The 15,419-nt window shown below is 46.2% G+C and overlaps 1 protein-coding gene across 2 annotated transcripts in view; it reads right to left on the bottom strand.

Moving 5' to 3' along the window:
• LOC137094726 (mitochondrial import inner membrane translocase subunit TIM16-like) overlaps positions 1-15,419 on the bottom strand; it is an 80,245-nt gene that overhangs the window by 52,747 nt on the left and 12,079 nt on the right. For both annotated transcript variants that reach the window (XM_067473332.1, XM_067473330.1), the window contains exons 6-9: positions 14,760-14,836; positions 10,898-10,948; positions 6,993-7,079; positions 6,191-6,273 (exon numbers count right to left, since the gene is read on the bottom strand). In XM_067473332.1, the coding sequence (XP_067329433.1) occupies positions 6,191-6,273; positions 6,993-7,079; positions 10,898-10,948; positions 14,760-14,836 (298 nt within the window). The remainder of the gene's footprint in view (positions 1-6,190; positions 6,274-6,992; positions 7,080-10,897; positions 10,949-14,759; positions 14,837-15,419) is intronic.

The raw sequence follows: 15,419 nt of genomic DNA, 5'->3' as shown, positions 1-15,419 counted from the left end.
AGTGTCTGATGTGTGATCGAATACAAAAGCCAGCATCTTGTTTGCTGTGTACTAATCCTGTTTTGCATCAAATAATAATAATAATGCAGACTCTGACACAAATCAGTAAAGGTAGTCCCTGTGGTGATCAGCACACTGGGTGCAGTGCCTAAAGACCTTAGCCTGCACTTAAACACAATCAGTGCTGACAAAATTACTAGCTGTTAGCTGCCAGCTGCAAAAGGCCACCTTACTGGGACATTATTCGCCAATACATCACACAGTCCTAGACACTTGGGAAGTGTCTGATGTGTCATCCAATAAAATGCCAGCATAGTTATCTTGTTTGCTGTTTACTAATCTTGTTGTACATCAAATAATAATAATAATAATAATAATAATAATAATAATAATAATAGGAGGAGGAGTGCTATGGCTTAAAAGTGGAGTCTCTGCCCTGCAAGGTGGGCAGGATGGGGGCACAAGGGCACAGCTGCTCGAAGCCCCAAACCATGGGGTCCAAATGGTTCCATCAAAGAAGGGGCCACAGTCTCAAAAGAGGGGGGGGCGGCCATTTTTGGAGGGGTTCCAATGTATGCAAAAGGGGAGCCCCTCACCTCTGAGTGTCCTCGGTTTGTTGCAAACCCAAACAGGAATTTCCAGCTTTGGCCAAAGCCACCCAGTAGATCCTTATCAACAACTGCAATTATAATAATTATCCCGGCCTCCTTGCTAATCGCTTGCAGGGGATTAATGGGAAATGGCAGGAACAAATAGGGGCTCCATGGGACTACAGTTACACAGAGTCCAGCCTAAGGGGGAAGTAGCATGAAGCGGCTGCCTCAGCCCTGGAGACTTTATCGGGGTTTGCCACAATTGAAGCAAAGCACAACCTCTGAGGATGCCTGCCATAGATGTGGGTGAAACATCAGAAGAGAATGCTTCTAGAACATAGCCATATAGCCCGGAAAACTCACAGCAACCCAAAGGACTGTTTCCTTGAAAGCCTTGAAACTGAGACCCCGAAGGCTGCCTTTTGGGGTGCTTTTGTCTGGCAGGGCCTGGACTAGATAACCTCTCCGGAGACCCTTTCCAACTTGTATGATGCTTGCAAGTGGTTACAAGCAAATACATCAATTAAAAAGCTATGTTAAATCACTTGTTTGAGCTTTCTGTGCAGAACAGACAATGTGCTTGCAGGCAAGAAGGCAGTTCTGGGCTTTTGGAAAGTGAGATTTGATTTCCAGAATTTAGACTTTCCTTTGCAGATAACTTTTTTACAGGCTTGAAAAGAGATAGAGAGAGAGAGAGAGAGAGAGAGAATCCTAGAGTTGGAAGAGACCACAAGGACCATCCAGTCCAACTCATAATAGATAGATAGAACACAGATGACATATACTTAGATAGACAGAAAGATCCATGCCCATGTATTTAAAAGCCTGGTCTAATTTCAAAAGGGTTGTATTATGGGCAGTGATGACTGGCACCTAAATAGTATTTCTCTCTTTCTTTTAAAAACTGTTTATCTCGCACTCCTGAAACTATTGCTAATTAGGCATAATCTTAGTTATTTGCCACAACACTGACGTCATAGACCGGCAATGAACTGGAAGAAGACATGCAAGGGACTCCGTTGCCCTTTTTTTTGTTCTCAAAGCTTTCCAGTGTGCATGGCACACGTTGGGCCAGCGATGAAACCAATACTTAGCCGCCAGAAACAGCACTGTGCGGCTTCTTCGGGAAATTATAGTTTATATATTGAGATCGCTATTAAGATTTCAGAGGACGTGGCAGTTTCCAGGCTGCAAGGTATAACGCCAAACCCAACTCTCCCCGAGAGGGAGAAGCCTCCGTTCTGGAAGCCAAAGGCCAATCTGCAAAAGCCCAGGACTGCCTTTTGGAGCTGGACCTTCCATGCCCTTCTGCACACAGAGCTGGAACAAGTGCTTTAATGCACCCTTTGCACGGTTTTATTTGCCTGTGTTTATGCCTGCAATGCAATGCAAGCCAGGGCCCCTCCTCTCTCCGTCCCCCTTTTCCCTCCTTCCTCTTCTCCACATTTTCGCACTTAATCCCCTTCCAGAGGCCTGCTGCCCTCTTGCCCTTCGCCAGCCGCCTTCCATGTCAATGCTCTCCGCAAATAAGCATCCGAAGGAAACAGAGGCCCAGGAAGCCCTGCCCTGTGTTTGCAGAGACCCCTTTGCCCTGCGGCCAGGGATTAGATTCAAGGGGGCCCTCCGCCCCTCTTGACAGGCTGCTTTCTCCTTTCCTTTCCCTCCCTCACTCTTTCCCTCCTTCCTTTGTTCTCTTTCTTTCTTTCATCCTTTCCTCCCCTCCACCTTCCTTCCTTCATTGCCTTACCTCCTTCTTTCCCCCCTCCCTCCCTTCCCTTTCTTTCCTTCCTTCCTCCTTCTTTCTTTCTTTCCTCCCCCTTTCTTTCTTTCTTTCTTTCTTGCTTTTTATTTTCCTTCTGCCTCTCTCCTTTCTTTCTTCCTTTTCTCCTTCCTTCCTTTTCTCCTTCCTTTCTTCCCTTCCTCCTATTTTCCTTCCCGCCTTTTTTCCTTCCTTCCTCTTTCTTAATTCCTTTCTTTTCTTCCTTCTTTCTTTCCTTTATCCCCTTCCTTCCCTCTTTCTTCCTTTTTTTCCTTCCTTCCCTCCCTCCCCTCCTCCTCCCTCCCTTCCTTTTCTCCTTTCTTCCCACCCTCCCTCCTTCCTTACTTACTTCCTATCTTCCTCCCTTTCTTCATTTTCCTTTCTTTCTTTCTTTCTTTCTTTCTTTTCTTCTTCCTTTCCTCCCTTTTCTCCCTCCCTGTCACCTTTCTTCCTCACGCTCTCCCTCCTTCCTTGCTTCCCTTCCTGTTTTTCTTCCTTTTCTTTCTTATGTCCCTCCTTTCTTTCCTTTCTCCCCTTCCTTCCTTCCTCCCTATCTTTCTCCCTCCCTTTCTTCCTTATTTCCTTCTTTCTTTCTTTCTTTCTTTCTTTTCTTCCTTCCTTCCATCTCTTCCTCTTTTCTTTCTTCCTCACACTCACCCTCTTTATTTCTTTCCTTCCTTCTTTCCTCTCATTCATTTCCTTCTCTTCTTCTCTCCTTTCCTCCTTCCTTCTTTCCTTTTTTTGCAGAGCCCCTTAAAGCTGGTTTCCCAGGACAAGTTCTTCCCTGCTCTCTGGTTCCCATCACTCTTCATTTGGGGGTTCCTTGCAAAGAGTGTTGCCCCATAACTATTCCATTCTCATTATTATTTCCCCTCTCTGCTTCCCCCCCCCCTTCTTCCTGTAAGTAGCCCCCTTCCAAACCTGAGGCCAAACCTGACTCCATGGCGGTGGCGGCTTTCACACACAAAGACCGGCCGGACTCCAGTTGTGCCCTTTTGCATTAAAAAATGCCCAGCTGCTGCTTCAGCACTTTTGCTGCCCCCCCCCCCTCAAATAGGACTCCAAAAGGCCCCATTGGTTCTGCAAAGAAACCCACAGGACACCGGCCCTGTCTTTGGGAATCAGGCTATGAAGTCCCGGACCTGGACCCAAGGCCCATTTCCACATGGTCTATTCACGCCAAACTGACTCCTCTGCGCTCCACTTGCTTGCTATAGGGCCCTATAGTCCCAACCCAGGGGCCCTTTGTTGCATTCATTCATTTTACAGACTCAGCACGAGAGGTGAAGCAAATGCCTTGCTAATTTGGACGAGGCTTTAAAGGGTTTTGCGGATGAACACAAGCGACGCCAAGAGCGTGGCCCAAAGGCCGAAACGGGGGAAGAAACACAGAGAAAACACAGCTTGCTTTGGAGAAGGAGGACACCATTCTGCTCACTGACTGAATGCAAATAGCAGCCTGGGGGCCACTGGTGCCCTCTTCAAAAGGCCCTTTCCCTCTTTTCCCAGGGTTGCCAAGGAGGCGGACGATGGGGGGCCGGACATGGCAACGCATGGATGGGGGTCCCACAGTGTCCCTCTCTCCGGCCTCTCTGCCTACAGTTGGCACCTCTGCAAGGTTGGTGCTTCGGTGGCCAAACAATTCCTTCTCATTCCAAGAAGGGTCGGGGGTCTCAAGTCCGTTTCCAGGGCAAAAGGAGAGAGCAGGAGCCCAGGTTTTGTCAGCAAAAGGCCCCCTCCCAAAGCAAGCCTCCCTAAGCAAACTAGGCAAAGGCTTTGGCTCGGGCCCATTGCTGCCTCTGCAGAATTTAATGCAATGGCAGCAGAATTGAGAAAGCCAAAAAAGCTGCGATCCTATCATGCAGAACGGAAAAATGGATATATGTTTAAGTAGTAGATAAGTATAGAAATGTACTGTTGTTATTTATTCGTTCAGTCGTTTCCGACTCTTACCAAATAAACAACAACACATTTCTATACTTATCTACTACTTATACATACATGTAGTGGATAAGTATAGAAATGTGTTGTTCATTTGTTCAGTTGTTTCTGACTCTTCATGATCTCATGAGTCAGAAATAACTGAATGAATAAGCAACAACACATTTCTATACTTCTCTACTACATTTATTTATTTATTTAAAACATTTCTATTCCGCCTTCTCACCCCAAAGGGGACTCAGGGTGGAGCACAGCATATATACGGCAAACATGCCAGGACACAAATTCTTATATACATACATAAACTTTAAAAAGATTTATCAAAATATTAAAATACACCATTTAAAACCGTCCTAGTCATCCACGTCAAATCTAATTGGTCTGGTAATCTTTCCTATTGCTGCTTTATTACCCTGTCCCGAAAGCTTGGTCCCACAGCCAAGTTTTTACCATCCTTCTAAAGGACAGGAGGAAGGGGGCCAAACTGATCTCACCAGGAAGGGAGTTCCATAACCGGGGAGCAATCACCGAGAAGGCCCTGTCTTTCGGCTCCACCAATAGTGCCTGTGACAATGGGGGGAAGGAAAGCAGGGCCTCCCCGGAGGATCTTAATCTCCGTGATGGTTCATAGGGAGAGATGTGTCTGGACAGGTAATTTGGGCCGGGGCCATTAAGGGCTTATACATATATAAATGTATATATATAAAAGTAAAGGACAGGAAAGCAGGAATCAACAGAAAAGTTATAAGGTTGAATATAGGAATGTATGAATGTATGGGGAAAATTGTAATTGTAACTGTTATAATTTATCTGCATAATGATATCATTTTTTTAAAAGGAAAGCCAACAAAGGCCGCTCTCTCTGCATCCGTCCTCCAAAAGGCACTCTTTATCGGACTGTGGGCCGGCCAGCCGGCTTTGCACTCAGATACAGCGTTTGCACATTCCTCCGCAGATAAGGGCCAGAGGCACAACAAGCCCAAATAAGCCTGGAATCTACTGCAGCAGGGCTTTTGAAAGCAAGGGAAGAGGAAGGTGCCCTCACTGCCAGGCAGCTCCTCAGACCCCAAAAGTCACAGCGTTCATCAACGTCTGTCCGTCCCCCTTGAGATATATGCACATACAGACATACGTAAACGCATACTGCATTTCTTCAGTTCTAAGACTGAAGAAATGCTTCTCTCCTTATATCAGTGTTTCTCAATCTTCCTAATGCCACAACCCCTTAATACAGTTTCCCATGTTATGGTGACCCCCCAACCATAAAATTATTTTCATTACTACTTCATAATTGTAATTTTGCTACTGTCATGAATCGTCATGGAAATCTCTGATATGCTGGATGTATTTTCATTCACTGGATCAAATTTGGCACAAATACCCAATATGCCCACATTTGAATACTGGTGGAGTTGTGGGGGTATTGATTTTGTCATTTGGGAGTTGTAGTCGCTGGGATTTATAGTTCACCTACAATCAAAATGCATTCTGAACTCCACCAACAAAGAAATTAAACCAAACTTGGCACACAGAACATGACCAACAGGAAATACTGGAAGGGTTTGGTGGACATTGACCTTGAGTTTTGGAGTTGTAGTTCACCTACTTCTAGAGAGCACTGTGCACTCAAACAATGATAGATCTGGACCAAACTTGGCACAAATACTCAATATGTGATGATTAATCTCAAATCAGTGAGCAAAACAGTGCTCCCAACAAGGACAAAATGCAAACACAAAGCGATCTCGGCCACCAGATTTCTTTTGCAAATGCCAAACCAAAGACTCCCCAAGGAGAGAGAGACCTTGTAATGCCCCCCAAAACCCACATCTCTGGCCCAAGAAGCTAAAGGCAGTCCGAGCGCAAGGGAAACAGAGGCAAATCTTGGGGTTCCTACCTGGGGGAGGCGTCCAGAGTGACCGAAACCAGCGAACTGTCAAATTTTCGTGTGTCCCAGAGCCGGACCTCACGCTCCCTCACCTGCAAAAGGAGAGGCATGGTTTGGGGCTCTTCAGTGACAGACTCTTTGCTCAGCACTGACATTTATATGAGGGGTGTTCATATACATACCCTGATTACTCGAATCTAATGCTCACCTTTTTTTTGGGGCTAAATAACCGCACCAAAATGAGGGTGCACATTAGATTAGCGTCATACGGTGAGTGCACTTTTCCACTCTATAGTATATCTCAGACTTGGGCAAACTTCAGCCCTCCAGGTGTTTTGGATTTCAACTCCCACAATTCCTAACAGCCAGTAGGCTGTTAGGAATTGTGGGAGTTGAAGTCCAAAACACCTGGAGGGCTGGTTTGCCCATGCCTGATATATAGCTACAGTAGAGTCTTGCTTACTCAACATAAGCAGGGCAGCAGGACATTGGATAAGCGAAAATGCTGGATAATAAGGAGAGATTAAGGAAAAGCCTATTAAACGTTAAATTACATTATGATTTTACAAATAAGCACCAAAACATCATGTTTTACAAACAATCGACAGAAAAAGCAGTTCAATAACCAGTAGCGTTATGTAGTAATTTAATTTAGCACCAAAACATCACAATGTATTGAAAAAGCTGTGGATCCAGGCAGGAGGCAGACTGCATTAGATAATACAGAATGTTGGATGAGTGAAGGTTGTACAAGCGAGATTCTACTGTATATCTGTATTTCCCACTATGTTAAAATCCAGGGTTTTCTTACCTGGTTGAACCCAATGGAAAGGAGGCCTCCTTCGGCATTGACCCAGACCAACCGAGAATCTTTTGCATTGGCATGGGCCAGGACACTCTGCGAGGCAAGAGAGAGAGAGAGAAAGAGAGAGGGTCAAGTGCTGGCCAGGTCCCCCTCCATTTTGAAGGTGAATCCCTCCCCCCCAAAATAGGCACATCTATGGCTGTGTTGCCTTTGTGGGCCTATACCAAGCATGAGCAAACTTCAGCTCTCCAGGTGTTTGGACAATTACGAACACCCGGAGGGCTGAAGTTTGCCCATACCTGGTTTATATTATTATTATTATTATTATTATTATTATTATTATTATTAAATTTCCAAAGTGCCAGCGAGCAGCCAAAAGTATTACTGAAAGCAGTTGTTTTTTCTCCTCCAAAACGTTTTAACGACAACAATGATGCTGATGATGGAGATGCATGCTAGGACCTGGAATAATGATAATAATAATAATAATAATAATAATGCAAAGACTCTGGCACATTCAGTAAAGGTGGTCCTTGTGGTGATCGACATACTGGGTGCAGTGCCTAAAGACCTTGGCCTGCACTTAAAAACAATCAGCGCTGACAAAATTACCGTCAGCTGCAAAAGGCCACACTACTCGGACCTGCAGACATTATTTGTCGGCACATTACACAGTCCTAGACACTTGGGAATTGTCCGACATGTGATCCAATGCAAAAGGCAGCATAGTGACCTTGTTTGCTATGTACTAATCTTGTTGTGTATCAAATAGTTGTAGTTGTAGTAGTAGTAGTAGTAGTAGTAGTAATAATAATAATAATAATAATAATAATAGATGCAAGTAGAGCAGCTTATTGGTTTTGAACCCATCCCAACTCTGGTATAGAAACCCTGACCAGTTGATTTCTGGGGACTGGAAGCAGGATGAGGAAGGGCTGTTTTACACCACTGCCCCCTTGGAACTGGACAGAATCTGAAGGCACACAAGAACAAGGGACATGTTTAAGTAGAGCAGGGAAAGGGGTCTGTTTGGGGGACTATGCGTCCCTGAATCACCTGACGCTGGGAGTCCCAGTCAACTAAGAGCATATGCATTGGATGAGATGCCCTACCAGGCAATTGGTGCATCCAGGGAATTAAGGGAATGGCATGATTTCACCCTTTGACTCAGGCAGCAAAAAAACCTGTGGGTCAGCATGAAGGAGGGAAACTGCTAAGGGGAAAAGGCAGCCCTCAAAAGCCAAACCTGAAAATAGAGCACTTTGGGGGGCTTCAAGGAGGAAACCAGGGGCAGGAATGACTGGTCTTCCTTCTCCCTCCATTTCGGGGAGGGGGGGAGGAGGAAAGAGCAGGGAGGGACCCCAATTCTCCAGCAAAAAGAAGGGCAAGGGGAGACATTGCTTTCAAATGAACCGCTTGACCAAGACTTTAAAAAAAACCCATTCATTTAAAGGCAAACTCCTTTTTCCTGGAGTCCCCCTTTCTCCTTCCTTGGCAGGCTGACCCAGTTCATTGTAACCTGCATTTTATATTTGTTATATTCATTTTAATAGTGTTACGTTTTATCTCACCGATTTCACCCTGTTGTACCTGGCCTTGAGTCACATGGAGACGTGCGTAATAAATAAATAATGATTACTATTGCTACTGTTTTACTAGTATTTTATTCTGTACATGCAGCCCGCTCACTGTTCTATGTTATGAATGATTGTATTGTAATTTTATTTTGTTTGCTGTGTTTTTATATTTTATGTTTTATGTAATTTATCATGCTGTTGTTTGTGTTCTGGTTTTATTTATTGTATTGCGTTGTTAGGCTTGGCCTAATGTAAGCTGCCCCGAGTCCCCACTGGGGAGATGGTGGTGGGGTATAAATAAAAATTATTATTATTTATTATTATTACTACTACTATTACTATCATAACTACTGTTACTATTACTGTTTTTAGTATCTTTACTAGTACTAGTATTACTAGTATTATTAATACTATTGCTACCTTTACTATTACTGTTATAACTACTTTTAATACTACTATTATTATGACTGTTGTTAGTATTGTTGCGATTACTATCATTATTACTTTTATTGTTACATACTTTTACTAGTACCAACTGCTATTACTATTACTCTTATTACTATTATTGTTGCTATTACAACAACTGTTATTACTACTTATTCAGTGTCATTACTACTATTACTGTTATTACTATTATTGTTGCTATTACAATAACTGTTATTACTACTTATTCAATGTCATTACTACTATTACTACTTTTATTATTATAATAATTATTATAACTACTAATATTATCACTATTATTAGTATTATTAGTATTATTACTATTAGTATTACTATTACTGTTGTTGTTATGATCCAGGGCCCGAGCAGAAGACCCCATTTGGGAACTTTTCCCCAAATCTGGGCATCACTCCCTCTTCCTCCCATCCACATACATGCCTACTGCAACACCCATCATCCTGCAATGTGTCTGCTCTGGAAGCACAGCTGGCATCCCACAATGGACCTCCCTTTTGCCCAAGTTCTGTCCCATTCATTTCCCAGAATCCTCTTCTAGTGGCCCTGCTGAGGATAATGGGAGTTGCAGTCCAAAAAAGAAAAGAAAAGGAAGGGAAGCCCGGGAACATGGAAGGGTTGTATGAATGGATCAGGAAGGCAGCCCTCCAGAAAAGAGAGAGCGAGGGAGGGAGAGAGAAAAGGATGGGATGGAAAGGCCTTTGCAGATGTGGGTCTTCCTCTGTCGCTGCGTTTGATCCCAAATGCTGGATCCTGGGAGAGGAGAGCAGCCGGAAATGGGGAGCCATGTGAGTCCCCCCCTTGAAGCCTGGGACCCAGGGAAGCAGGGCTAAAAATAGCCTTCCAAAAAGGCAAGGCAAGCCAAGCCAAGCCCCCTTTGCTTCCTCCGCCTTTGCTTCCCACGGCCTCCTTGGGAACGTCCCTTGGAGCCAATGGGGAGGGTGGGATTAATGGGACAGTGTGGAGCAATTCAAATTGCAGGAGAAGTGGTTCCACCTCTGTGATAGGAAGGAGTTCCTGAGGGATGGAAGAGCTGTTCCCCAGTGGAACTCCCTGCCACAGAACCCTGCGGAGGCTTTTTCTTTGGAGGCTGGATAGCAATCTGTTGAGAGGGATTGGATGGTGCCTTCCTTTATGGCAGAAGGGGGTTGGACAGGATGGGACCCAATTCTAAGATGATATGGTTTGGTTTTTTTATTATTATTATTAACTACAATAATAATGACAATCATGACAATAAGCATAGGCTGGATGGCCATGTGTCAGGAGGGCTTTGATGGTGCCTTCCTTCATGGCTGCATAATGACAACAACAACAACAATAACGGATAGGGACCAACTTTAGGATGCTATGCTACTACTATTATTATTATCAACAATAACAACAATAAGCGTAATCTCGATGGCCATCTGCTGGGAAGGTTTTGATGGTACCTTCATGGCTGGAAAGGGACAAACTCAAGGATGCTATGCTTCGACAATTATTATTCTTATCAATATTATTCTTATCCATTACAACAACAACAAACATAGGCTGGGTGGCCATCTGTCAAGAGGGCTTTGAGGGTGCGTTTCCTGCACGAAGGTCGAAGGGGTCAGACTGGATGGCCTTTGGGGTCCTTTCCAGCTCTATGATTCTATAACCTTGGCCTAGCGAGGTAGGGAGCCCTCACCCTGAATGCCAGCCTCCAAGGCAGTTCTTCCCTTCTGGGCTCCAAGATCCACCCACAATCCTTCTGTAACTGTAACTGGATTGTAACTCCCAGCATCCTGCCTTGAGGCAGCAGGGATTCTGGGAAAGACAAGCCCCTCTGTTTGTATGCAAAGCCATGGTGCAAAATAACTGGGATTTTGCAAAATCTGGAGAAGCAAATACCTGGCACGGCGTTGGCTTGGTCCGGGGGTCAAAGATCCTCAGCTTTTTATCCTAAGAGAGAGGCGGAAGTCCAGAGGCATCCAATTAATGCACAGGAACAATATGATTGCATTGTTCATTTCACATACGCAGCACAATGCAAGAAAGTCTCAACCCTGAGATCCCCGGCTGCTGTTTCGCCATTGCATTTTATTTACCAAAACATTGCAAGATGTACTGTTGAAGGCTTTCATGGCCAGAATCACTGGGTTGCTGTGAGTTTTCCGGGCTGTATGGCCATGTTCCAGAAGCATTCTCTATAGGCAGTAAGCAGCCAGACCTTGAAGCTGCAAGGCCATTAAATGCTGTCTTTCTTCCACTCTAAGACACAATTTTTTCTTATATAAAAATGGGATCCATCTTAGAAATGTCTCTTAACATATTTTTTCCTTGTTGGTACTGAAATTAGGGTGTATCTGACAATCTTTCGTATCAGTAGTTTGTTTACTTTTTTACATATACATGTATTGAAATATGCTAAATATTTTGACATATTGTAATATTTCAAATATCTATATATCAAATATATTAAATATTTTAATATTTATATATTAAACATTTTAACATTGAGCTGTCAAAGGCTTTCATGGCCAGAATCACTGGGTTGCTGTGAGTTTTCCGGGCTGTATGGCCATGTTCCAGAAGCATTCTCTATAGGCAGTAAGCAGCCAGACCTTGAAGCTGCAAGGCCATTAAATGCTGATTACAACATTCACTCCTGCCTCAACAGACAAGTGTTCTTTCTCCCACCCTGGACATTATTCCACAGATATATAAACCCCACTTGCCTAGTTTCCAACAGACCACACAATCTCTGAGGAGGCCTGCCGTAGATGCAGGCGAAACATCAGGAGAGAATGCTTCTGGAACATGGTCATACAGCCCAGAAAACTCACATCAACCCATTGCAAGATGCATTAAAAACACACAACTCAATGTTAGATATAAACTAAGTGGGCTGCAACGGGGTAAACAAGAATGAAAATAAAGTGCTGTTGGGATCTGCATCATCTACCCATATAATGCAGTTCATTGCAGCAAAACTGAATCATATGGGTCTCCGCTGACCACATAATAAAGATTCAGACTACATTATATGGCAGTGTAGAATCCAGCTTTTGCTGTGAGGTGAAACAGCACTACAGCTTGGGAAAGTTACATTTATAGCATGCAAAAGGAGCCATGCGCACAGCACCACCTTGTGCCCATATGCGGTACTGCATCCTCTTCACACATTTGAAAGGGGTGGAGGGATAGGGTTGCATTGGAAAAAATGGTCCTTGTCTTGCAAAAATATCACAGTATGTATATATTCTGACATCTCTTCTCCTTCTGAGTAGCTGGTGTGATACTGAAATGAAAAGTAATAAGTAATGGGGAAATAAAGGGGCTACATCCCCCCTACTCTATTGCTGTCTGTAGCATTAATTAATTGAACGGATAGGCCTGTCTCTATTTTGTTTTATCTTGAGCTACTGTTTTGGAGAAAATAAAAGGCAAATCTACAAATACAATACAATATAAATATATATGTGATATAGTGTAATTCAATCTATATATATAAATCTGTTAGGTTGGTTCAACCGGACAGCAAAACTCCACAACCCCCCAACGAAACTTAACCAAAATTCCCATGCCCATAACACAACCCACAAGGTACAAACATATCTACTCAAAATGAAAAACAACACAACAACACACTCACAAAACGGCAAAACAACTGAGCATGCGCATTGGTGCCCAGCCGCAAGTTCCCTGGCGCGCGCACACAGCCTTCCGGCCAACGTTCCCTCTGCAGAAGCCATGCCCACTCCAAGCCCCACCGCGCCGCTTCCCGCACACACACACACCCTGCCGCACGCACACACACAACCCCACGCTCTATCACTCACCCCGCCACCGCACACACACACGCAACCCCACGCTCCATCACTCCCCCCGCTGCCGCACACACACACGCAACCCCACGCTCCATCACTCCCCCCGCCGCCGCACACACACACGCAACCCCACGCTCCATCACTCCCCTCGCCGCCGCACACACACAAACCCACGCTCCATCACTCCCCCCACCGCCACACACACACGCAACCCCACGCTTCATCACTCCCCTCGCCACCGCACACACACACGCAACCCCACGCTCCATCACTCCCTCCGCCGCCACACACACACAACCTCACTCCCCCCGCCACCGCACATACACGCAACCCCACGCTCCATCACTCCCCCGCCGCCGCACACACACACGCAACCCCACGCTCCATCACTCCCTCCGCCGCCACACACACGCAACCCCACTCCCCCCGCCGCTGCACACACACACGCAACCCCATGCTCCATCACTCACCCCGCCGCCGCACACACACACGCAACCCCACGCTCCATCACTCCCTCGCCGCCTCACACACACACGCAACCCCACGCTCCATCACTCCCCCCGCCGCTGCACACACACAGGCAACCCCACGCTCCATTATTCCCCCACCGCCACACACACACACGCAACCCCAGACTCCATCACTCCCCCTGCCGCCACACACACACATGCAACCCCACGCTCAATCACTCCCCCCGCCGCCACACACACACAACCTCACTCCCCCCCGCCGCCACACACACACGCAACCCCACCCTCCATCACTCCCCCGCCGCCACACACACACGCAACCCCACGCTCCATCACTCCCCCGCCGCTGCACACACACACGCAACCCCATGCTCCATCACTCCCCCCTCCGCCGCACACACACACGCAACCCCACGCTCCATCACTCCCTCGCCGCCGCACACACACACGCAACCCCATGCTCCATCACTCCCCCCGCCGCTGCACACACACACGCAACCCCAGGCTCCATCATTCCCCCCGCCGCCACACACACACACGCAACCCCACGCTCCATCACTCCCCCCACCGCCACACACACACGCAACCCCACGCTTCATCACTCCCCTCGCCACCGCACACACACACGCAACCCCACGCTCCATCACTCCCTCCGCCGCCACACACACACAACCTCACTCCCCCCGCCACCGCACATACACGCAACCCCACGCTCCATCACTCCCCCGCCGCCGCACACACACACGCAACCCCACGCTCCATCACTCCCTCCGCCGCCACACACACGCAACCCCACTCCCCCCGCCGCTGCACACACACACGCAACCCCATGCTCCATCACTCACCCCGCCGCCGCACACACACACGCAACCCCACGCTCCATCACTCCCTCGCCGCCTCACACACACACGCAACCCCAAGCTCCATCACTCCCCCCGCCGCCGCACACACACACGCAACCCCAGGCTCCATTATTCCCCCCGCCGCTGCACACATATAATAGTCCAGATATCTACCTCAACTTTGATAAGTTTTACTATAGGCCACAGCAACGCGTGGCAGGGCACAGCTAGTACAATATAAATATATTAAATTTTAATATAATTAATATAATATAATATAATATAAATAAAATAAAAAGGACGAACCCCACTCATAGGTAAACACTCATATAAAGGTACAACCCCCCCCCCCTTTCTGTGAGTCCATCTACATTTTAGAATGAATCCACTTTAGTGCCAGTTCAATTGCTATGGGATCCTGGGAGTTGTAGTTTGGCGAGGCCCCAGCCCTCTTTGGCAGAGAAGGCTGAATACCATGTACAAAAACAACTCCCAGGATTCCATACCATTGAGTTATAGCACTTAAAGTGGTGTAAAACTGCATTAACTCTACAGTGTGGATGCTTCCTAAGACCTGGAGCAAATCTCCTGGGCTTGGAGTTCACCAGCATCTAAAATGGGCTCTGCTTACCTTGCATGAAGTGCCCAAAAGAGATCCGTCTGGCCTCCACCCCAGGCTCTGGACCTGGTCTTCGTGGGGCTCCAGTTCTGGAGGGAGAGAGGGAAGGAAGGAAGGAAGGGAGTCAGTCAGTTTCCTCCGGACATGATGGTCTGCCAATTGGATAGCAGATGGGAAAGCAACACCAACCAGAACCAGGTCTGTCCATATCTTCTCTTTTATCTCAGGTCGCCACACACTTCCTAGAATTGGAAGGAGCCCCAAAAAGCCATCTAGTCCAGCCCCCTTTGGCCAGGCAGGAAGATACTAAACTAAAGCACTCCTGGAAGATCCCCTTCCAGCATCTGTTTAAAGACTTTGATGATGATGATGATGATGATGATGACGATGATGATAGAGTTAGTCTGGAAGTAAGGCATGTTCTGGAATCTAAGCTTGTTTTCACATGAACTGGTATTTGGAAGAATGATGTTATACTTTGATGATGATGATGATGATGATGATGATGATGATGATATGACCATACAAAAATCATCATCATTAAAAGACTGACAGGTCAGTTGTTCGAATCCAGGAAGAGCGCGGATGAGCTCCCTCTGTCAGCTCCAGATCCCCATGTGGGGACATGAGAGAAACCTCCCACAAGGATGGTAAAACATCAAAACATCCAGG

This window comes from Anolis sagrei, chromosome X, assembly GCF_037176765.1.
Source record: "Anolis sagrei isolate rAnoSag1 chromosome X, rAnoSag1.mat, whole genome shotgun sequence".
Lineage (NCBI taxonomy): Eukaryota > Metazoa > Chordata > Lepidosauria > Squamata > Dactyloidae > Anolis > Anolis sagrei.
This window is presented reverse-complemented; position numbering and strand designations above follow the sequence as displayed.